Source organism: Mesocricetus auratus, unplaced genomic scaffold, assembly GCF_017639785.1.
Source record: "Mesocricetus auratus isolate SY011 unplaced genomic scaffold, BCM_Maur_2.0 Super-Scaffold_100010, whole genome shotgun sequence".
Classification (NCBI taxonomy): domain Eukaryota; kingdom Metazoa; phylum Chordata; class Mammalia; order Rodentia; family Cricetidae; genus Mesocricetus; species Mesocricetus auratus.
The window spans coordinates 5,508,041-5,532,210 of record NW_024429194.1 but is presented as its reverse complement, the minus strand read 5'-3'; the positions used below and the strand labels follow the sequence as shown (position 1 = coordinate 5,532,210).

At 44.3% G+C, this 24,170-nt stretch overlaps 1 protein-coding gene across 12 annotated transcripts in view; it reads right to left on the bottom strand.

Annotated features, from left to right (window-relative positions):
- Ptprm (protein tyrosine phosphatase receptor type M) overlaps window positions 1-24,170 on the bottom strand; it is a 649,476-nt gene that overhangs the window by 323,345 nt on the left and 301,961 nt on the right. For all 12 annotated transcript variants that reach the window (XM_040752893.1, XM_040752897.1, XM_040752894.1 and 9 more), the window contains one exon: window positions 21,299-21,592. In XM_040752893.1, coding sequence (XP_040608827.1) covers window positions 21,299-21,592 — 294 coding nt within the window. The remainder of the gene's footprint in view (window positions 1-21,298; window positions 21,593-24,170) is intronic.

The window sequence follows — 24,170 nt, the reverse complement described above, 5'->3', positions numbered from 1 at the left end:
GCTTTGATTCGGGTATGTGCTAGGCTGAGCTAAGGGGCTTTAAACCCCGTTCTGCTGCTCCACGGTGCTGAGGACTTCAGCTGTAGGGATCTGTTAACTTACATTCATTGTGAATTCTGATAAGCTCTGCAGACTTCTTTAAAAATGTTTTTAAGTCTATCTGTGTGAGCACCGGGCCTTCGACAGCTCTCCTTTTATCTTCCAACTTCAAAGTTAATTGTGAAACGAAGGTTTGCTTTGCTACAGAATTCTGAGAGTTTGATACTGTCAGGGACAATGGGCTGAAGTTTCTGGAAATGCATTTCAGACACTGGAAGAACTTGCATTCGCAAAGCACATCCTCCCCTCGGCAGGAGGCTGGGAACCCTGAAAGAAGACATTGTGTTTGCTTGGCTCACGAGATCCAGGGGGCCTCCTACTCAGGGACACACCAGCAAGTCAAGACTTTGATTATTAATCATTATGGCAAGTTTTCCAAGGACTCCACCTATCTGTGTCAGTCTGAGATGAGAATCTCCTTTGCGGCAACAGAAAGAACCCAATTTTGGCATCAGGCACATTAGGAATGGAATCTTAAGTTCCGGATGGCAGCTGATGGTCACTGTTATCTAACCCACCACCACCTGGTCAGCTTCCGGGGTGAAATATTGCTTATCATAAGGCTGTGGAAAACATTTCCATGTTTTCAAAAATGAATCCTGAAACTATATTGGCATTTATATGAAAAGACAGTTTGTCCTATGCCCACAACATATTTATGATGCTTGAAATGCTAATCATAGCACTACGACACAAACTTTTTAATAACTAAAGCTGAGGTCTACTAGCATGTGACAATAGTTGGGTGCATACACTTTTGGGGGAGTACCGAATAACACTGAAAGGTTCAGGGTACCATAGTGCATTGCTTTTAGAAGGGAAAAAGTTATATGTTGACGTGTCAAGAGTCACAAGGTATGCTTCCTGAGTGCAGGGAGGGTTGACGGGAGGGAGTTCAACTACAGAGACCAGCAAACTGATCACCTCAGTAAGATTATGTAGCCTTTGATCCAGGAGGCATATTGAGACCTAAAAGTCAATCAGAGTCCTACTTAGTGACTTAAAACAAATGGTTATACATCCTCAAAGGACATAGTGCCAAGCAAAGAAACGGAGGCATAAGACAGGGGCATAACCTTTCAGAAACCCTTAGGATAGACACTTGAATGGCCTTGCCAGACAAAATACCCCATCATGTTGAGCATCCCTCTCTGCTCATATAGCCCTGTGTACTACACAACTAATAAACCCCCTTGGTTTCTGTGGATTTTATCTAGTTCCTGCATGATGCAAGGTAGTCGTTTTGTCCATGCATGTTCCCAAATCAGCTCCAAATCAGGGCTGTAGACTTTCCTTCAGGATGAGGCAAAAAGCCCCGTGTGTAGAATCACGTGTGAGATGTCTCTAGTAGAAAGACTCACTAAATGCCGGACTGCTGTGTGACTCTGCAAGTTACGTCAGTTATCCAGAATATCACTTACCAGCTATCAGAATAAGCTATAAATGTCTCCATTTTAGCCAGGTGTGGTGGTGCACGCCTGTAATGCCAGCACCAGCAGGCTGAGGCATGGGGGTTGCGAGCTGAGTGACAGTCTAGGTTATGTGGCAAGGTTCTATGCCCAATAAACACAGACACGAGCCCAGTTTTTTCTCTCAAGCGTATTCTACCTGAAACCGTGAAGGGTCCAAGATGTTGGCCACCTTTCACAAGTAACACATGAGCCTGCTAATTCCATGAACCAACGATGCCTGCACCAGAGACACACTTTTCAATCCTGATGGCACAGCAAAGGGTAGGATCTTCATGTTCATATCTGCTTCCTTGACCCAATGACCCAAAGGAACATGACTGAAAATTCCGCGTGGATTAGATGCATCAAGATCATCTTGCTACATCAGCCCAAACAATCACAGAAGGGCAAACTTGCTTGCCTTCTGCTCCAGAGGGAGCCACCATCTTGTCATAGACAGGATGAAAATTCTCCCATGCTCCAGAGAGAGACCAAAACTTTTCACCATAAAAATACCCCTAACATCTTTCTCGCACTAAGGCCATCGGGGTCTGTCTTACTAAGGGTTACTATTCTAGGAAGAGACATCATGACCACGGCAACTCTTACAAAGAAAAACATTTAATCGGGGCTGGCTTACGGTTTCAGAGGTTTTGTCCTTTATCATCACAGCAGGAAGCACGGTGCTGTGCAGACAGACACGGTGCTGGAGCGGAGAGTCTTATGTCATTCAGGCAACAGGAAGTCAACTGGCTGTCACACCGAAGGAAGCTTGAGAAAAAGACCTCAAAGTCTGCTCCACCCCCACAGTGACACACTTCCTCCAACAAGACCACACCTCCTAGTAGTGCCACTCCCTTTGGGGAACCATTTTCTTCCAAACCTCCACAGTGTCTCTGATTGCAAGATGTGTCCAAGGAAAACAAGAGAATAACAAGTATACAAGGATAACTGAGAATTGCAGCCTGTGTTCTTGCGATTCAGAAACCATAAATTCCCCGTTGTACCTAGACTCACAACAGAAAACAAAGTGTGAGGAAAGGACTTCTATCTGACCTCCATGGTCAAGCACTCTTCATCCTCACTAACACCAAGCTTTGGATGAGAGAAAAACAAATTGCTTTGCAGATCCCAGCTCTGATTCAAACAGTACTTAACGAACATTGGACACATCCATGACAGGATTAGACATAAATCTCATCCCATTTTTCTCAGTAGGTGTTTGGCTTTAGACACTGCATTTAATTCAAGTCCTGGCACACTGGACACTGCCCGCTGCCTTCTCCAACATATCTTCCCTTCTCCTTGTCAGGGGTGGCTCATTTTTATTTCCTATTTTTTCCAGCGGTGCTGTCAGAACAGATTTAAGGTCACAGCAGAAGACAGCAGAAGGCTCCCAGAGTTCCCTGTGCTACCCTCACTGACCCCACACCGAGTCCCCCAACACCAGCATCCACTAACCCTGGTGCCTTTGTCACACGGACATGTCCTGATGTGCTGTCACGAGCCACGTTCAGATCAGGGCTTGGTCTTGGAGGGGAACATTTTGGGAGTCATCATAAATGTGCAAAGACACTCATCCACCCCTGAAGTTACTCATGTATTATTTCACTGCCCCAATATCCTCTGTGTTTCCCCAACTTTCCCTCCTCACCCCTTAATCCCCCTAATCCCCAGATACCACAAAAATTTGTATTGGTTTCCCACAACATCAGCATAACCAGGTATCCTGGGATTTCCAAATGGGCCTCCTTCCCTTATTCCTGTGCATCTAAGTTTCCCATGTCCCTGTGGTTTGACTGCTCATTTCTTCTGCGCACTGAGTGCCGCTGCCCTGTCTGAACAGACCACAGTGTCTTTATCCATCCACCCACTGAGAGGCATTCTTGCTGCTTCTAGATTGGGCAATTAAGAATAAACCTGCTAGAAAGATCCACATGCAGGGTTTTTACATGGATATCCTTCCTCAGGTCCTCTAGGTAAATACCACATAGCATACTTGCTGGGCTGTCTGGTAAGAGCAGCCTGCCCTCTACAACAGCTGTGGCATTTTATCTTTCCGTTGGCTCAAGCTCTGGACTCCGCATTCAGGGGTGTGTTTGTGGTGGATAAATAGGAGCTCAGTATCCACTTCAGGGATTCTCAGCCAGCAACAGAAACAGCACCCTGGAGCCTGTGAGTCCTGAGCATACCCTTTGCCTTTCTCAACTTGTCTCAAGTGTTAATGCTCAAGAAAGAACACAATATGTTTAACACTTCTGGAAAATGGCAGTTATTATTACTATTAACCTTTAAAGGGCCTAAGCGACGGAAAGACAGGAGTCTTATTCTACACTCAGGAAAGTCAGCCTTAGTTCCCACTGCTAAATATGAACAAAGCTTGTGTCTCGGGCTGCTCCCAAGGGTCACTCACCACCATGAAGAGGACCGGGCCCTGTTTGTGGTGGAAGCCCATGAAAATCCATCCCGGGCCATACACTTGAGTCACTAAGTAAATCAAAGCCCATTGATACTATCCTTACTGATTAGCTCGTTTGAACTGAGTTGTTATTAATTGCAGCTCAAAGATCCTAATTCATTTGTAAAATCCCTGTCTAGTCACATTTGCTTACTTTAAATCTACCTTGTCTCCCTGAAAGTTAACTGAGACAGTGAATAAAATAAACTTCATTTCCCTTCAATTGTTTCTCTCAAGTGTTTGTCAGAAGGAGGAACAGAGTGACTGACCCTGAGGACCTGTGAGCTCTGATGTCCCCTCTGCTTTTGTAGGGGGCTGATGATGGAGCTGGGGGACCCCTGTGCTCTCATCATTTAGTGTCCAGAGGGAACAGGGATGCTCTCCCAGAGTTTCCCTCAGCCCCACAGTTCAGACCATTTCATGAATTAAATGCTACTTAACTGTAGAGTGTAGTCTTCCTTGCCAGCTGCTTTGGTCCCCCCCCCCCCCCTGCAACTGGCCGCCTGGGCCCTGCCACAATTGCAGTCCCCAAATAACACACAGGACACTATATTAATTATAAAGCTGTTCACTGTTTGCTTGGTTTCTTACTGGCTATCTCTGACTTAAGTATTTAACCCATAATTGTTAATCTAAGTATTTCTCTTACTGGAGAAAAGGGTCCAGACCTCTTATTCCTCTGGTGGCTACATGGTGTCTCCCTGTGTCTCTCTTTCCCAGAATCCTCCTTGACTCCTAGTCCCACCTATCTTGCTACCCCATTGGCCAACAGTGCTTTATTCAAACCAATCAGACACAATTTTTGCAGAATGACATCTCCCAATACTTAACTATTTTATAATTAATATACCCAATTAAATGTTATATGACTTAACATATTAAGTATAAAACATAACTAAAAATGTCCAATGAAAATTTGAATGAAACAGTCTAAGAACATAAAGTAAAAAAAAATCTATGGAAATCTTAAAAACATAGTCATTCCAATGGCTGCAGTAACTGCCTCTCTGGTTATTTACACAAGAGGAATTAATGTTTACCAGATGGTTTAGATTTCAGTGGCTGTTTACTAACACACCGACATATCTGAGCAACCCTGAACTATATATAATTGTTACATACAACTACAGGGATCTTTTTCTGTTAATGATGAGACACAAGGCCAAAGTTAAATGGCTGGGTGAGGTGACACACTCTTCGGAAAAGTTCTCTTGCATTCTTCGACTGGGACTTTTCCTGGTCCTCACAGGTCAGGTTAATAATGTAACCCTGAGATCATTGAAGACTTCAGCCTGCTGTCCTACTGTACTGAGCCTGTTTGTTTAACCTACCTTTAAGCAAACAAAGTAACAATCAGCCTTAGGTGCCTTGGATATCCCTTGCAATCAGCTTTTACAACTTAAGCTAACGCATCCCTGCTGTAATCCAAGTTACGTGCTCCTCCATGCCCCTGACCAGGATAATGCATGTGTATCATCTGCTGAAGACAGCTAATACAGAACTTGAAAGCAACTCCCTCAAAACCCAACATAAAGGTTGAAAACCATTTATGGATATTGGTGAATAGGTGATGATGTCTGTTGTCTGGGTCAGCTGGGATCAGCGACTTAATCGATATAAAACCCTGTTAAACAGTTCCGTAAAATATCCCATTCCTTCCCCCATGTAATGTTTCTATGCTATCCAATGAAGACAGAGCATAGCACCTTGTTAGGGACAGACACACAAACATACAAAGACAAGAACAGACAGCTACACACAAGGACAGATACAGACACAGGGACAAACTGAGTCACGGGACAGCCTTGAACAGGCACAGACTCAGGCTCACAGCAGACAGAGGATGGAAGATACGGGGAGTGGGAATTAGAGAATTCAAATCTGTGCTCGCTCTTGGATAAACAGTGCCAAGGGGATGTGGATGTGCTTCTGCTTCTGCCTCTGCTTCTGCCTCTGCTTCTGCTTTTTCTTTCCCTACTGCAATACGGGCGCATCAGCAGTAACTCGGAGTTAATCACAAATGTGTGCAGTCTGTGCAGCTGCGTGAGGCGGTGTATTTAGAAACAGCAGACAAGTGACTAATAACCCTACTGTAAAAAAGGAATGGCAAGGATCAGAGAAGCATTGGTAGGGCAGAAAGAGACAACTCGATGAAGAAGAAATAGAAACAACTGATACTCATGAAAAAAGTGAGATGCAAATTATTGTTATTTTCATTAGTCTTTTCAATCCAGGGTTTCTCTGTGCTGCCTTGTCTGTCCTGGAACTTGTTCTGTTGATAAAGCTGAGCTCAAATTCATAGACTCGCCTGTCTCTGCCTCCCTGAGGCATCAATGAGAGATGCGTCAGTGGTAAAGGCAGGAGTCTGGCAGCCTGCATTTGATCCCTGGAACCCACATGGTGGGAGAGAACTAACTCCACAAAGTTGTCCTCTGAACAACCCATGCACTGCCGCACACACACATACATGTGCATACACACACATACATGATGTAAATATACATGCATGCACATGCACACACAAACCAATAATAATAATAATAATAATAATGATAATAATTTAATAGAAAAGTATCAGTGCCATACAGTATGCTGGGAAACCAGCAGTTGCACAACTTACTGGAAGATTATCACTTGATAAAGCATTATGGGATGTCAATGAGAGCTTCTTCTGAAGTCTTAAAAGTGTGTCTTACAGGTCTAGCAACTTGACATCAGAACTGTAATCTGTTGAAGCTAAAATAATGCAAGATATATCTACATGCATTTATGGAAATATTTCTTTTACCAGTGAGTGACAAATGACTATCAAGAAGGGAAGGGCTAAATATGGAAGGAATCCATAGGACAGAATGATAAAAGGAGCCAAATAAGTTAGGATACATTAAAGTAAGTTGAATAGAATAATAAGTTAGCGGCATGAAAATGAGCTACATCTGTATAAACATGACTTTTACAGCTATCAAAATGCTTAGAGTGCATTGACAGACTGGAGGGATGCTGGATGATGTACACAGTGCAGTCCTTAGGAGGGAAGGGACCAAGGGCACACGCTGGTATCTATGTGTCTGAATGATAGACAGTGACAGAGAAGGAAAAACACAAGTGCTACACAGTTTGCCACTGGTGTGTCCCTCAAATACAATGTGTAAAAACTTGGTGCCTGGCACACATGACGCTATTTCAAGAGGTAGGAGACGAACTTTCTAACCAGGACTTGGTGATGCCATGTTGAGGATGGGGGTGTTCTCAAAGGGGATGTGGTGTCACCTGTCACAACCGAGTCCACCTCCTGCCTCTCCTCCTTCTCTTACATCACTGTGACCAGTCTACCGCATCTCCAATAGATGCCAGAGTCTGTGGGTTCACCACAGATGCAAGGCAAATCGGTCAGGTGACCAACTGTTCTCTGCAACGCTGTGATCCTAAATCAGGCTTTTCCCTTGGGAAAGTTCATTAGCACTGTTGCTACAGTAGTGAGCGGCTGCCAAACCCAAGCGCTGACAATAACCATTTCCCCAGGAAAGAGACTAATTGAAAGATGGGGAAATTTGTTGGCTTTTACATCATATTGTCCACGTAATTTTTTGTTTATGACAGCTACAAGTTCAGTGATTAAAGAAAGCCATTAATGGGAAATAAACATAAGTAAAAGTTTATTTATCATTAAGTTCGTAATCCACATCAGGAACAGTAGTCTAGTTGCAAGACAATGAACTGGCAATATGTAATATGCAGCCAGGAGATGCGTGCACGTTTGTGTCTATTCTAATAATACATTAGACTAGAAAGGGTTTTCAAGGGTAACTTTAAACAGCTGTCTCCAGTCATTTGTCTGCATCTATATGGAAGAAATACTGCCATTTGGTCAACAGAAACATTGCCTAGATAGGTACATGGTTTACATTGCTCATTGAAAACAGTAATGACAAGACTGGAAGATCAGCAATTTTGATCAGACAGTTCTATTGTCCTTCTTGCCTCAACAACAGGCATAAGCATGCTTTCTCGTAAAACTTCTTGTATTTGTGCACATTTAATTTCACTTATGTGCATCATTCATTTTTAAAAGCTTTCTACTCACTTCCGATTCAATCCAGCAGGTGCTATGAGTATCAGTCCTTTATAGTCTTAAAATTGACCTGTAAAAATTGTTATACACGCAAAGGAACGTGGCCAGCCTTCACATGCTCACATTTCTGACAGGTCATCAGACTTCCAGCACCTGCGGTGAAAACTTCATCTCTCATTAATTTTGCTTGTTTGTTAATTGAGTACTAGAAGAGACCAACAGCATTGTCCTTACAGATGAAGTATGTGTGTGTGGGGAGTCTGGCAGAAGACCAAATGCTGCAGAATTTGTTCTGAAAAGTCACACACCCTCATGAATGAGGACACGTACCCTGCGAGCTGGCTTGGATGACAGGCTACGGGAAGGCGGACAAGGCAGGCCCAGGAGCTGAAAAACAACATCTATCTACATTCCAATGCACGGCATTGGCTTCATCTCTGCAGCACTTGCTATTCCCAGGCAGAGCGTCTAACTTGCCTGCAACTCAAGTAGGAGTGAACTCTTCCTATCGATATGACCTCTTTTTGGTCTTGGACTAGGGACACATTGTACTGGAATCCTGTTTGGCCAGTGGACTTGCGGGTGGTAGCCACACCCTAGGGGCGTGGCTTCAAGTGTGTGGATGTAACCCCCTTATAAAGAAGAGGAGGGGCTGGCTCACTCTCTTGGGATGTGGGTAGAGCATCAGAAGGGTGGAGACTGTGTCTCCAGGAGCAGAAAGACTGTGGTGGCTATGTATTGTGTAAGTGCTTCCCTAATAAATACCTGTTGATCATTTATCTGGGTCTTGTGGACTCATTTAAACCCATTAAACCCGCCTTTCAACACATGATAAAGGAAAGTATTAGTGGTTTCTGCCATTGCTTTCTCCAAAGACATGGTAAGCACCAGCTTTAGGGGAGATGGATTTTGGCTCATGTTTGAGTGTAGAGCCCATCACTACCGAGGAGTCATGGCAGTCAGAATGGCCCACAATTGTCACTGGAGGATCCCAAAATACTTGATTACACCCAGGCAGATTGGGAAGCCTAGAACAAGGAATGCTCATGTTTGTCCGAGTTTCTCTTTCCCCCTTTTTATTCAGCTCCTGTACTAGAGCTGCTTGCATTTAGGGTGGCTCTACCCTCCTCATTCAAATCTGTTGGGAAATGTCTTCATAGCCACATGGAAGCATATTTTAGGTGAGTTTAATCCAGTCAAGTTGTCAATGAAGATGAACCATCCCTGGTGGTTCACTGTGAGAGGACTTTACTGTGTGTTCCAATTTCCTAAATCCCTAGCGTCAGGAGTGAGTCTCCAATCCCACACAACAAGGGCTGACTGCCATCCAGAAGTTCATGTGTAAATGAGCCTGTTCATGTTTGTTCCCTAAGATACCCAAGCCATACTGTTTTGGACAAACTGTCCTTATTTGATTTTGAGTGTAGGTAGTTTATTTTATGTAGTTGCTGAGGCATAAAAACAAAAAGCGAACAGAGCCAATAAGATTCATCATGTACTGATACCTGAAATGGGTTTCATTGTTACAGAATAGTGACGTCACACACATGAATAAAGTACTCACAGGTTCCCACTTCTTCTGCTGTCCTGAGAAGAGATCCAGAGTCTCTAAGATGTTTCCTAGCCAACTGAAATTATGCAAGCAGTATGTCCCCCCAGATTCCAGGGAGCATGTTTTCATTCCTTGGACTTTGCTTGAAGACATACATTTATGAATTATTTTATTTAAAGCAAAATGTGATTTAACATATTTGCGTCAAACAAGCCCCAAGTCATTTAGATTCCTAGTCTTAAAGATTTTACCAGAGCAATATACAACCTCAGTGATAGCATGTATCAATTTTATTTACCAGTCAGACCTTGACAGCCTGTCTACATAGGACTCACTAGGTTACAAGGTTACAATGTCAAGCAGTTTCTGGGCATCAGCAAGTGTAACTTTTCCACTCTTGTTAAGAAGCCAAAGTTGACTAGAAGTAAAAGGAGAGAGGCTGAGGAATGAGAAAACCATTTGGTGAGGATTTTAGCTGTCTAGAGTGAGAACCAGTTCTCATTCCAAACCAACCAGACTGAAGTGACAGAGTAGAACACCGTCCTTTCTACATGTTCACAAAGGCAGTGGCAAAATGAAAATCTCCATGATGATTCACAATAGTGAGTTATGTTCCAAAGCCCATCAAAAACCACAAGTATGCAGAAAAGATAATTATGCATGGGAGCCCAGTGCTATAAAATGCTTATAAACAACCGAAGCATTTGCTCTAATCTAAACATGAAACCATTTTGCTATCACTCTTTTTCTTGCTAGATGTATGGACAATTTAGGAATGATTTAGATGGTCCAGAGTCTCTCAGATTTCAAGGATATCATTATAATTTAGATCTGAAATAGTCATTAATGGTCCATGTGTTCAAGGCTTGGTTCCCAACCCAAGGCATTACTGAGGAAATAGTGGAACCTTGAATAAGGAGAACAAGGGGAAGAAAGTCACTGAATTGCTAGGGTCCCTTCCCTGTAATTTTCTGGTTGTTTCTGTTAAGCCTTCATGTTTAGTCCTCTTGAGAGTGGACTCTGGGAGAAGGAGAGGGTGGGGGAAGTTGTGACACATGTTTCTCTTATTGGTTGATGAATAAAGCTGTTTCTGCCAACAAAGAGGCAGAATTTAGCTAGGCAGGAATTCTGAACAAAAACACAGAGAAAGGAGAGAAAGGACAGACACCATGTAGCCATCAGGTAGTCAATATGCCAGGACATCACTGGTAAGTCAAGGTCATGTGATGATATACAGATTAATAGAAATGGGTTAATAATTAAGAGAGAGCTTGCCAGTAAGAAGCCTAAGCCATTGGCTAAAAAAATTGTATCTCAGACTGGTTATTTTATTAAGTGGCTGTAGGGATCCAGTGAGCAGAGAGGAAACGGAACCAGTAAGACCCTGACTCGATGGAGGAAATCTCCTTCTACAGGCGGGTTCCCTTGTCTCAGACCCCAACATCTTAATTTCAAGTGTCCTCAAAACTCCTTGTCCTGAACCAAGCTGGCCCCCTACTTCTGTGACAGAGAGAAAGGAAAAACAGAAAAGAGCCAAGGGTGTGAAAAAACACTTCATCCTTGAAAAGAGTTAGCAGCTACAGCATTTCCAACAGAGCTTATCATATTTGTCCCATGATATAAAAACATATGTCATGGAAACAGGAAACCAGAGGCTACTGATGGCCAAGTCACCAAAGTATTAGCTGTAAGTTCCTGGGGCAGGAACAGCTGTGAGGAAGGGTCTGGTCCTTCCTGCATCCTGAGCCTTGTCCTGGCCTGCAGATACCGTGTGATGCTGTCCAAAGCAAAGAGTGCTCTCATCTGCACTCTGATAGAGAAGTTTCTTCTAATGCTCTTTTAGTGTCAATTATTTTAAAAGGTTCTTAATGGTTTAATGTGCTGCAAATGCACTAAAAACATGTTGCCCTTTGGCAGAGTCATTTAAGAATTAGAACACCTTTCATTTTTTTTCCTCCCTTGGCAAATAAACTTAAATTTAAAATGAATTCTGTTCTGTTCAATTAGGTCGTTGACCCTTATCTGTCCTGCATAACAGCCATAATTAAATCAGCTCTTGCCTGCCCCCAAATTTCATGGGTCAGGAGTGCCGGCCTCAATACACACTGCAATGGAGGTGACACCGCATAACAGACAGACGATCTAGCTAGTCATCATTTGGGGGAAAGCAAATCTGAGTTTTGCAGGGCATTAGCTAAAGATCTGGGTTTCTCGCCCAAGGAAGGACTAAGGACAAAGAGCAAATACAAGCAGAGTGAGGCCGACCACAGGAAAAGGGCAGCAAAGCAGAGTTTGAGTTCAGGATAGCATTGCCCCTGCTAGAAACCCAACAGTACTCATTTCTAGCATGCAAATGTATTTGAAAAGAGTCAGGAAGTCAGGGAATCCTATTTCTAAACCAGCATTACCAAATCTCGAGACGTTAGAGGAGGTCCAGCACAGGAGAATGGGCCACCCCATGAAGTACTTTGAGCAAAACTTAGATTGGGCTCTCCAGTTGTGGTAAGGACAAAACTCCACTGCTGGAATGCTGAGCACTACCCTGAAGGGACTCTGTCCTCTTGCTGTGGTCTGTTCATCAGAGGCCATCGGGGACACAAAACGACTGTACACATGTACGCATTTGTGTTCATCAGACGTCATGTCAAGGACACAAAACAACTGTGCACATGTATGCATTTGCGTTCATCAGACGTCATGTCAAGGACACAAAACAACTGTACACATACATGTGTTCAGGTGTAACAGGACAACTGCCAGTGTGAACATCAGAGGAGAGGCTGAACTGTGCAGCCAGCACCTGGGCTCTGCTCTAGCTCCCCACAGGCCACAGCAAAGGGTTTCCAACCGCTCACCTACTCAACGCTCCGTGTCACTGAGGATGCATGAACGTGGTCGGGTCACGGTAGCACCACGTTACCAAAAGTCCTCATTGCAGTTACAGAAGAACTTGAACCAAGAGAACACATGTGCATCAATGTAAGGAGCATGAAAGCTCACGCCTCCCTCATCCGCATAAAATATCAGGCTTACAAAATAAGCAGTGGTCCTCTTGCATGCATCACTTCAGCTCTCCGCAAAGAGGAACATCTCGCCTCCTGACGTGGCCCTCTAGCACACTTCCTCACAACTCCATCCAAACAGCACCTCGCACTGAGCTCTTTGAAATTTATCTAAGTCTCAGGGGTGGACTTTAAGATGAAAAAATCAATTAAAAGCCAAAGTCGGTGCTGAACAATTCAGAATGTTTCATAAAAATTCCCACAGGTGGTAAATAATAAAAAATAAAACATAAAAATGATCAGAGGACCTGAAAGGCACAGCCAATCCGTGTAACAAGGTGGCTGGGGCTAGGACCTGTGCAAAGTGGAAAAGTCACTTAAGAAGGGACAGATCCCTCCGGATTCCACTTGCACGAGCGTGTGTAGACTGGTGAGTTCAGAGACAAAAGGGTGGAATGGTGGGGTGCAGGCGTCATTCGGGGACAGTGTGGCCTTCATGTGAGCGAGTGCAGTACGAGATGAAGTCATCCCGGTGATTGGTTGGATGGGCTTGGCGCTACCAAAGTGGATATCAGACCCAGTCACAGTGACTAGTATTACGTTTTGTGTATTTTACTACTGTGAAGAAGGCTGTCTTTACACCATTTATCATTACCTGACGCTGTATTTTTACTACATATGAATTTGAACGTGCATGTGTTTACACCAATCCCCCAGTATCCCAAATAGATAAACATAAAGTCAGAAACCTCTACCCTACTTCTTAAAATTATAATTATTCAGGTGTTTTTCAAATAGTAGTTATAATAATCCTAAGGATGCAGTTCAGCTTTCTTCCATCTCACTAATTATAATTATTCCTTTGTTAATGATCAGCATTCCTTAACTTCTGGGGTGAGTTATTAGCCAGTCACTTAACCACAGTTGGCCAATACCCAGGATACATAAAAAAATGATGTTCCAAAATAAAATACCCGCAAAGTCTACTCTGAAAATAAACCTAACAATGTCACCCACTTTACTATTTCAAATATCTATTACTAAATAGCCTGGGGTAAAAAGGATGCTGAAAATTCTACGAATAGAAAATGCTCTAGCAGAAATCACAAACTAAATTTCGGTTTGTTTAACTGGATACTAAAGTAATTTTAATTCTCCAAAGTTATCCAACTACGGCTGAGCTGGGAAATCACTGGGTGTATAAAATTACCAAGAAGCCAGCTTCTGACTGTGCTTGTCTTGGAAAACATAACTCATATAGGTAGGACACTTCATTGTTCTCAAAGATCCTCACAGTTAAGGATATTGCCTGACCTTGAAACACACTTCTGATGCTGTAGGCAGGGACTGGCATCCCCCTTCAGAGATGAAGAAGTGGGCAGGAGCATACGAACTGGGCGACTAGACATGCTCACACGGAGAGTCTTGCCTACACTTGAAAGTAAGTGCCAGAAATATAAAAAAGCCAATGCTCTAAGAGATGCTGTGCATGATCTTTGCAGAAACATGACCCAGTGATGACAACGTATCCATGAGCCGTGGGGCGGATGGTAGGAAGGAAATGGGGCTCAAGCTAAATACGGCTTCATGGGTGTCGCCAGGACATGACAGGACACAGCTCAATGCATCACAGACACCGAAACACAGAGACTGGCCAAGACAAACTGTTTTCCTTGGCAGCAGATGCAGACTTTCAAAAACTTAATACTCAACTCGAGGAGACCCTATGAAGCCCTGGTATCAACCAGTAGCTCTCAGGTTTTAGACATTTCAAGTAAGTAAAACATCTCTAAAAGATTCTTTTGAGTGAGAAAGTTTAGGCCCAGTCTAGTGGTGCAGGCCTATAATCCAGGTAGAAAGTAAAAAGAGAACAGGGTGTAAATCACAGTGACAAGCACAAAGTGTGTGTGTGTGTGTGTGTGTGTGTGTGTGTGTGTGACCCTGCGTCCCATATCCACTGTCACACACAGGAAAGTTAGATGGCTACAACAAATGCCAATGCACCACGATTGAATGGTTGCTATAGCTACAGCTCTGCACTATGCAGATGCTCTGCATGTCTGCATCAGAAAGCGACGGCTTTGCAGTGACACCACAGGGCCCATAATGTGGTTGTCTGTTTTGTAGCTGCCCAGAGTTCAGTGGCTAGTCCAATACAGGTCTAGCTGCAGCCCAGTCAGCTCCCACACAGGCAGATGACAACGAATGAAGTTGGCTGTAGTATCCACTCACTTTGTGGGTTCACGCACGGAGTGGCATGCTAACACAAAATTCAGGTCTGGAGTAAGAGAGAGCCTTCAAATGCTATCCCTGCGGTCATAATAAAATGTAACCATGCCACCCCAGTCTCTTTTGGAAAGGTCACTACAGAGCTTTGCCAGTGTTCAGAGGTTGACAAGCATGACTATGGAGCTCCTCGGCAAGGATGAAGTCAGAATGACATTGGAAGATCTACAGGATGGAGCCAGATAATGGAGCATTTCAGGAGACAGAGGGAACAGATGAATCAGAGAATCTTCAATTTGGTAAAATCTTCATGGTCAGGTCAGCTCTGTCATTTTTCAACATCGGAATCATATTCTACAATGTCAGGTTCTAGCTCAACAAATCAGCCCCAAGAAACTCCCTACAACAACAGTCCCAGACCACTGTGTAAGGTACCTTGTCTTGTCATCCTTTCTCCAAGATCAAGCAAAGTTCTATAACCTACTGGATCTTGGCTGATCTCCCCTGGGTAGTAGCGCCTTTGGGGCTGTCTTTTTGAGGATACATGGTTCAGAAAGAAATGCATTGATTATTGGGAGCCCAACTCACACTGTGTAGAATGCTGTCACCTCCTGCTATATCAGTGTTTTGTTTTCCTAGTACAACCTGAGATTATAGTAGTTATTTTGTTTTTGGAGGGAGGTCAAAGCTTTACAACAGTGGTTCTCAATTTGTGGGCCTCAAACCCTTTGGCGGGTCAAACGACCCTTTCATGGGGTTGCCTAAGACCATCAGAAAACACAGATATTTACTCTGACTCATCACAGTAGCACAGCCCGAGGAGCTGCATTAAAGGGTTGAGAACCGCTGCTTTACAGGACGGTTTACACAGACGGTGCTGAAGGTTCCTGTGAGTCTTCATACAAGCTCCTGTTGGACATTTCCCTGATTCTACATTAGTATTCCTGCCTCTTTCAACCATGCAATGCCCCTTCTATTGCCCACTCTGTCAGATGCATCCCCAAGCCGTTCGAGGAGGTATTTCCATCCACTGCTGGAGAAGGCTGGGGGAAGGGGGGAGTCACAGTTTCAGAAGGTCCAGGACAATCTGTTCGTAAACGCTGTTAAGTGCTCACAAGCCATGCGAACGCTGCATTCGACTGATATCTAGTTCTCCGTCTGTAATTGCTGCACCCGTATCTCCCCGTCTGTCTCTTCCCGCAGTGCCGCACAGATCACCAACAGCCTTCACCAGCCTCAATCGCACATTTGCTCAAAACCCGCAGGTCAAGAAAGGGTGAGCTGTCTTGCATCTTGCAGCAAGGAGTCTTGTGACTTCAATTTCTTCCCCCGCCTAATGTGCCTCTCTTCCCTTATTCCCAACTTCAACTCTCTCACCTAACATGCTCTCCTATATCTTCTGAGGCCGACTCACTCAATTGCAGCCTTTTCAAAGAGCGTTCCCGTCAGTGCTAGGCATGCATGCCGGGCAGAGCTCCACGCGCAAGGAACAGGCAGAGTGGATATGAGGTTGCTTGTTATTGGGATCCCTTTCTCGGCTGAGGATTACTTCTTCCGGGGCCCTGTGTCAGTGTGTGCAAATACCAGTGGGAAATGGGTTTTCATTTATTCAAAGGGACTGCCGATCTATTGCAAAAGGTGCCCTGTCTCTTTGAGAGCTATACATTTCCACACCCCCGCAGAGCTATCAGAAGGCTTCCTGAAAAATATACGCAGGAACTATAATCAGGGGAAATACAGGCAGAGAAGCGTTAATATCCAGAATGCTCTGGCACAGCACCAAGAAGGGACAAAGACAACACCAAACAAACAAACGAAGAAAACAAAGGGGACCTGGAATGCTATGTGGGTGGGGCTGTGATGGGATTGAGACGGGTCTGGTGACCGCTCCCATCTTAAGGAGAGGGAAATAATATTTTGCACGCCCCAAGCAGATCTGCTTAAAATTACGCTGAAGTTATTTCTTAGGGTGCACACTTGGAGGTGGACAGGGTCTCCTGGGAGATTCTGCAAATCCCGCGTGAGGAACAGGGGTTGTGCTCTGCATCATTCAGAAGACCCGTGCGAAAGAGACAGCAGCACTGGAACCCAGCTTGATGGTGGAAAATGACACCAGCAAGCATTAAGTAGTGTGATCCCTTGAGGCTTAGGACTTTTCTGTCCTTCCTTCTCCTACCGAACCCCTCTCCTACCTCCCCATACCCAGTTTAGATAACCCATAATTCCTTCACACTCCCTATCACCTGTATCCTGCTAATCCCCTCTAAAGCCTCCCTTCTCCGTGGTTTCTTTATACTTTCCTGGTGTCTGCAGTGACCCCATGGTATTTACTTACTGCTGAGGATTTGGAGCTAGGAACTGTCCATGACAGACCATGCAGCGTTCATCATTCCTGGTCTGGGTTACCTCACTCAGTGTGATCATTTCTAGTCCTGTCCAGTTACAAGAAAATTTCATTTTTTCCTTACAGTTGAATAATCCTCCGTTGTGTACATGTACCGCATGTTTATCATGTGCTCATCTGTTGTTCCATTCCCGAGCTACTGCGCGAGCAGAGCAGCAATGAATATGACCGGGCGTGGATGTGTGCAGTGCGACCTTTGGTCCTCTGGGCATGTACCAAGGAGTGGTACAGCTGGGTCAGTGGTAGCTTTACTTCTGACATTCAGAGCACCCTCTACTCTGGTTTTCATAGTGGCTGTACCAGCTTTCTTTCCAGCGAGTAAGTGAATAAGGGCTCGTCTTTCTCCACACACATTCGTTGGTGGTTGTTTTGCGGTCTTAGCCATTCTGGTTTGGGGTGGGATGGAACCTCAAAGCTGTTTTAATTTTCCCTTCTCTGATGGCTGAGGGTGATGAGTACTTCTTGATGCATTTCTTAGCTGTTTTTCTTGCTTCCGTGGAAAATTCCCTGTTCAGATCACGTGTCCTTCTGTTAAAATCTGGTCATGTGTCTCCCTACTTTCTGTTTTTGTTTTTTGTGTATTCAAGGGTGTTCACACCCTGTAAGATACATAGCAAGGGTTCTGGCGAGGGTTCTCTCCCAGTCCGTGTGTTTATTCTTCTTCACTCAACTGATTGTTTCCTTAGCTGCGCTGAAGCATTTCAGTTGTAGGAGGTCCCACTTGCTAGTTGTTGGCCTTAATTTCTTGCTAAACAGAGTCCCGTTCACAAAGTCCCTACACCTATGTCTTGTAGGGCGCCGCCTACAGGATGGGGTTTTCTAGCACCTGTGGTGTTTCAGGTTTCAAATGGAAGCCTTTGATCTAGTTGATCCTGTGTTGTGGAGGATGACGGAAATGAGTCTGGTTTCCCACTTCCGAATGTGGGTATTCAGTTTCCCTGGCTCTGTTTCATGAAAATCTTATCTTCACTCCGGTGTTGTTGTCTTTGGCCATAGTCATGTGTGGTTATGTCTGGGTCTTCCTCTTTTATTCCCTTAATCCATATGTTTCTTTTGGGGCTGGTACCATTTTAGTCTTATTATTAGAGCTTATTATGTTTCTTGAAGTCTCCATATAGCAATTCATCTAGTATCATTCTTTATTGCTCAAGATTTCTTTGGCTATACAGGACCTCTTATGATCCCACGATAACTCTAGGCCTTTTTTTCCCTAGTTCTGTGAAGAATGTTGTGGGTGTTTTGATTAGGATTGCATTAGGATTGTTTTTGGCAGGATGGTGATTTTCATAATATTAATTCAACCAGCCCATGAACACATGATGTCTTTCCATTTTCTAGTTTTGAACAGCTGGTCAGGGTAGTCAAAATGGCTTCCAGAATAATACAGATGATCAACATAGCCTTTGTTCACCTCTCAGGGAATGAGGGTGGACCCCCATCTCAAAGACGCCACATACTTAGGACACACGAAATGGGTGACTCCGGCTGGATCTGACCGCAGAGCTCCTTTCCTATGGTCTGGCTTTCATAGTTCCAGAAAATACCACGCAAGGTGCCAGGGGGAGGGAAACAATTTAACAGTTCTGCCGGGGGCAGCACCTAGGAACCATATAACAATCATCATCATGGCAAGACATTTACACAGGCGCAAGACTTGATACACAGCAGTCAGCAGCAAGCAACACCTGTCTAAGTGGACGCAGGGCCCGTTCCATAGGAGGGAAACACGCCTGTCTAAGTGGACGCAGGGCCCGTTCCATAGGAGGGAAACACGCCTGTCTAAGTGGACGCAGGGCCCGTTCCATAGGAGGGAAACACGCCTGTCTAAGTGGACACAGGGCCCGTTCCATAGGAGGGAAACACGCCTGTCTAAGTGGACGCAGGGCCCGTTCCATAGGAGGGAAACACGCCTGTCTAAGTGGACGCAGGGCCCGTTCCATAGGAGGGAAACACGCCTGTCTAAGTGGACGCAGGGCCCGTTCCATAGGAGGGAAACCACACCTGTCTAAGTGGACGCAGGGCCCGTTCCATAGGAGGGAAACACGCCTGGTACTAGAAACCTAGGCAGTTTCTGGGTCCACTGAGCAGGGATTTTAGAGAAGAATCCATCACTACCACAGCTTGGCTAGACCAGCACGACTACTTACCACATTCTGTATCTTATCCTTACACCCACAGATAAGAGTAGCTACCTTCTCCCATCACAGAAGCCTGCCCAGCTGGCTTAGCCTAATGGGTGAGACCCAGGACCTTGTGGGAGATACTGTCTGAAAACTCTAGATGGAAGATTTCTGAGGAAGGATATCCAGATTGATTCTACATGCACACTCACACACATACCTGTGTGCACAAACAAACTACCTATGCACAACTGTGACACACAAACACGTAACTGTTTACACACAAACACACAACTGCATGTACACACAACTGTACGCACATACTACTGCATACAAATGACTATACACATACAACTGTATACACATACAACTGTGTATACATACAACTGCATACACATACAACTGTACACACATACAATTGTATACAAACAACTATACACACACAACTGTATATACATACAACTGTGTACACATGCAACTGTGTACACATACAAATGTGCACAGTGCTGTATACACATACAATTTCATACACACAACTGTGGACACCACTGTATACACACACTACTGCACATACCACTGCATACGTGCAAGATTACATGTACACAACTGTGTACATGTACAACTGTGTATATATGTATATATATAGAACTGCATATATGCACAACCACATACACATAACTATACATATACAACTGTGTACACCAACAGCAACATACACACACAACTTCACACACAACTGTGTACACACACACAACTGTGTATAAACAACTACACACACCATTGAATACATATACAACTGTACACACAGCAACTACATACCCATACAACTTCACACACACTTCCACTGCTAACATATAGTCAGATGGTATAGTCTTTCTTCACTGGGCTTTTGTGGGGACATTGTCTGTATGACCACAAAGATAAGAAAATCCCGAGACGACCCTCAGAACACTTGATATAGCCCTTTCCCAACACGTACAATATCTAACGGAATGTAAACACTATGTAAATAGAGCAGGATAACATTGCTGAGGGATGGATGAACAGAAAAAAGTTTGTGCACATTTACCATAGACACGATTTCTATCTGAATACTTGAGACACAAGGCTTATTCAACCTGTGACAGTGGAAACCCATGAAAGCACCTCCCGGCCTTGGAACACTTTGGGGAGAAATGAAACATCAACACTGTCTCCTTACCTCATGGTATCTAAAGCGTTACCTAGGTGTATCAAACTCTGCTGGCTCTTTCTCTCAGCACACAATTCCACACAAGGCTCTGTGTCCACTGTGAAAGAGCTCTGGGAGAGCTTCCTCCCAGGCAGTCACCACTCAGAAACATCTCTGACTTGTAAAATGCTACGTTTTGCTGTCCATCAACCATATTCTGCATAATCTGCAGAACAGGTTTGGCACAATTAAGACTTTGTAACCCAAGAGACCAAAGACTGACTACACAGTCCATAAATAACTCCTTATGTTATAAACAGGCTCCTGGTCACTGGCCAGCAGCCATACCTCGCACACCCATCGATTAAAAACAGTGCTCAAGCCCCATGAGAGCATCTGTCATTCCACAGCATGGCTTGGGTGACAAGCACATGACATACAAGCATAAAACAGAGGGGGATGGAAGACGTGTCTGACCCATTAGCAGACATCGTTGAGATAGACAGCCTCTGTGAGCCTTAGGGACCATTCCGGTACCAATTATGTGGCACCCAAAGCAAAAGATAAACCAAGAACAGGAAAAAGAGCTAGAGACAGGTTGAAAGAGAGAAGGTCATGAGGTCTTGGGTCCTAAAGTTCCGTGTTAACCTTTGATACATATTAAGGGCGGTAGAACGAGTGGGATCCAATCGCGGGATCCAACAGTGATCATGTCTCTTGGTAGAATGTCTCCTGGTACTCACCAGCACACTTGGTTCTTGTTCTCAGAGCTGGCCCAGGTGATCCAGTGCCACCCTCCCCTGGTCTGGTGAGAAGCACGCTGATCTCATACTCCGTGTCTGGGTCAAGGTGCCCAATTTTGTAACTCGTGGAATCCACTGGCTGCCGATCATTCCAGCTCCCGCTGGCTGTGCAGTACTCGACCTCCCGAGCCACAATGGGCCCATCCCCGTTGATGGAGTTGGCATTGAGCTGTATCCACAGATAAGTTGCTCCCACAGAGGCAAGCTGGGGTGGAGCAATGGGAACAGGTGGTTCTGGAAATAAACCAGAGGGTTATCTTTGAGACGTTTTTGTATTCCGTTGATAAAGAGCTAAAGTTGCATCCATGACGACAAGAGAAGAAGTTATTAAATACAAGTTAGGCTCTGGACTGATGAGAGGGGCTTTGTGCTGTTTAATGAGTGTATTACAGTGGTAATGATTTAAACAAGGCTCCAGCCTTACCTTTAAAGGAGTATTGAGGGGGCTAGAGAGATGGCTCAGTTGCTAAGAGTACTCGCTAATCTTGCAGAGGACCTGGGTTCAGCTCCAAGTACCCATGTGGCGGCTCACAACCGTCTATGATGCCAGGTCCAGGAGATCTGTGAACCTAATGCCTTCTGGTCTTCTATGGTCCACACACACACATGCAAGAAAACCACTAACATAATGCAATAAATAACTCTTAAAAAAAGATAAAAAGAACAAAGCTAACCTGAGCTCAGCACTTGCCTTCTCAGCTACTCGTGAAAGAGGCAGGGGGCTCACCTGAACTTGAAAATTCAAAACCAATCAAGGCAAAACAAGACACTGTCTCTATGGTGGAAAGAGAACAAAAACATAGGGTTGTGGCTCAGGAGGTAGGGTGCCTGCCTAACACACCGGAGGTCCTAGGTTTGATCCCCAGCCCTCCAGAGTGGGTGCAGTGGTGCCCATCTGAAATTTCAACACTCTAAAGCCAGACACAAGAAGATCAGAAGTTGAAAGTCACCTTCAGAGGCTACACAGTGAGTTTGAGGTTAGCCTGAACTACACGAGTTAGTATCTAAGAACAACAAGCAAACAACCCGCCTAATTTGCCCATAATCAGTCTTAAGACACAAAACATAAAAATAAACATCAAAGATCGTTTTCTTTTCTTGTCACTAAAGTCACTGCTGAAGCTTCTCTTGAGAAGGATCTAACAGCAGGACATAGTCCTTTGTCAGCTTTCTTTGCAACATCATCAAAGGCATTTGGGTTTTCTACATCAGTAAACTGAGTTGTCACATGACTGTCATCCCAGCAGGTGGGATTGGAGGAGGCAGGAAGAACAGGGGGTCAAGATTAGCCTTAGCGACTTAGGGAATTCGAAGCCACATTTCCTTATGTTTGTATCCGCCACCATTTTAAAGGCAAGGAAGAAATTATACTTTCTCTCTCCAAAGATCCATTTCTGAGGTGACTCATTTTCCCTAAAAATGTCACAATGGGCTCACATAACTGGGGGAGAACTGAACATCCAGATTACAAAGTCTACTCCTGTTGTCATCAAGGTCTCTCCCAGAATGAGTTTCACTAAAGCCAGAGTAGCTGGGAATCGAACACACTACGCCCAGCTTGATAAAAACCAAAGACACCAATAGCAAGGCCTCCCTCCAACTGGAGGGTCTCTTGCACTGAGGCTGGCTCTTTTCCTCTTCATTGCCTAAGAATGGGGAGGCTGGCCACCTGACCCATGAATTACCTCCTACATTATCAATCAGATGCCAGGTGAATGGCCCTCCAGTACCCAAGTGAAGGAACTCTGTTTGCCACTGATGAGATCATGTAAAAAAATTACATATTTTGCACTGAAAAGAGTTGTCATTCAAGAAAACCATGAGATCTAGTGGTTTCTGCTCAAGAGTGTTTTCTACAGGGCAGTTTGTGCTCTTTTAGCGTTTTCCTTCTTATTTTCTTGGGTGCATACTACGCTACCACTGAAATATGGGCATATATTGATGGGCTTGCAACAACTTCCCCCAACCTCTCAGAGAGTAGATGTGACCAACTGATTGCATCCCTGCTTCCTGCTGAACAAGACTTAAGGAGAGCTAGTATTGTCTGTGGAGTGTAAGCAAAATCATAGCAGGCCGATCCCTAGACACCATCCCCACCCCCAACAAGAAACCACCATCAGTTCTTTGCTTTCTGTGGAGATGAGGTATTTTTTGCTCTTTTCTGTCACATCGACTATAAAACAGCTCATTATAATAAGTCACACCAAGACCTCACATTTTGAGTGAATTTTAATTATGGGGCTATGAAAGTAATGCAGATGCATTAAAATATCTAATAAAATATCTAAAGTGCCTTCCTCAGTTGCCCAGGCAGGCCTTGAACCTGTGATCCGCCACCATTAGCCTCCAGAACAACTGGAATACAGGTCTTTGCGGCCAAAACCAGACTAAAATATTTCATAATACATGTAAAGAGATACCAGGAAATGAATTCTAAGTCAGGCCCGGGAATGAGAACATGCAGCCATGAACACATTACATAGCTTTAACTGTTACTCATGACGGTGACTGGTAAATACATGTCAGCGCCATATTTAATTATATGGAACTTATACATGAAGTAAATATTTCACATAAATCTAAGATAACCGTGTGCATCACATGAAATGTCTCCCTAAAGCCATGGGACACCATGTGCAGACAGTGTTGGTGCAAGGAATTGGGGTTCACTTAAGGAGTTGGTCTCTCCCACCACCAGCATGTCTCCTTAGGGGGATACACAAAGACTTTAGGCTTTGGTTTCCCCATCTGTAAAACATTAGCAGGCCAAAGATTGCAGGGTATCCAGTTATACGTGAGTTGTCTGAAATGA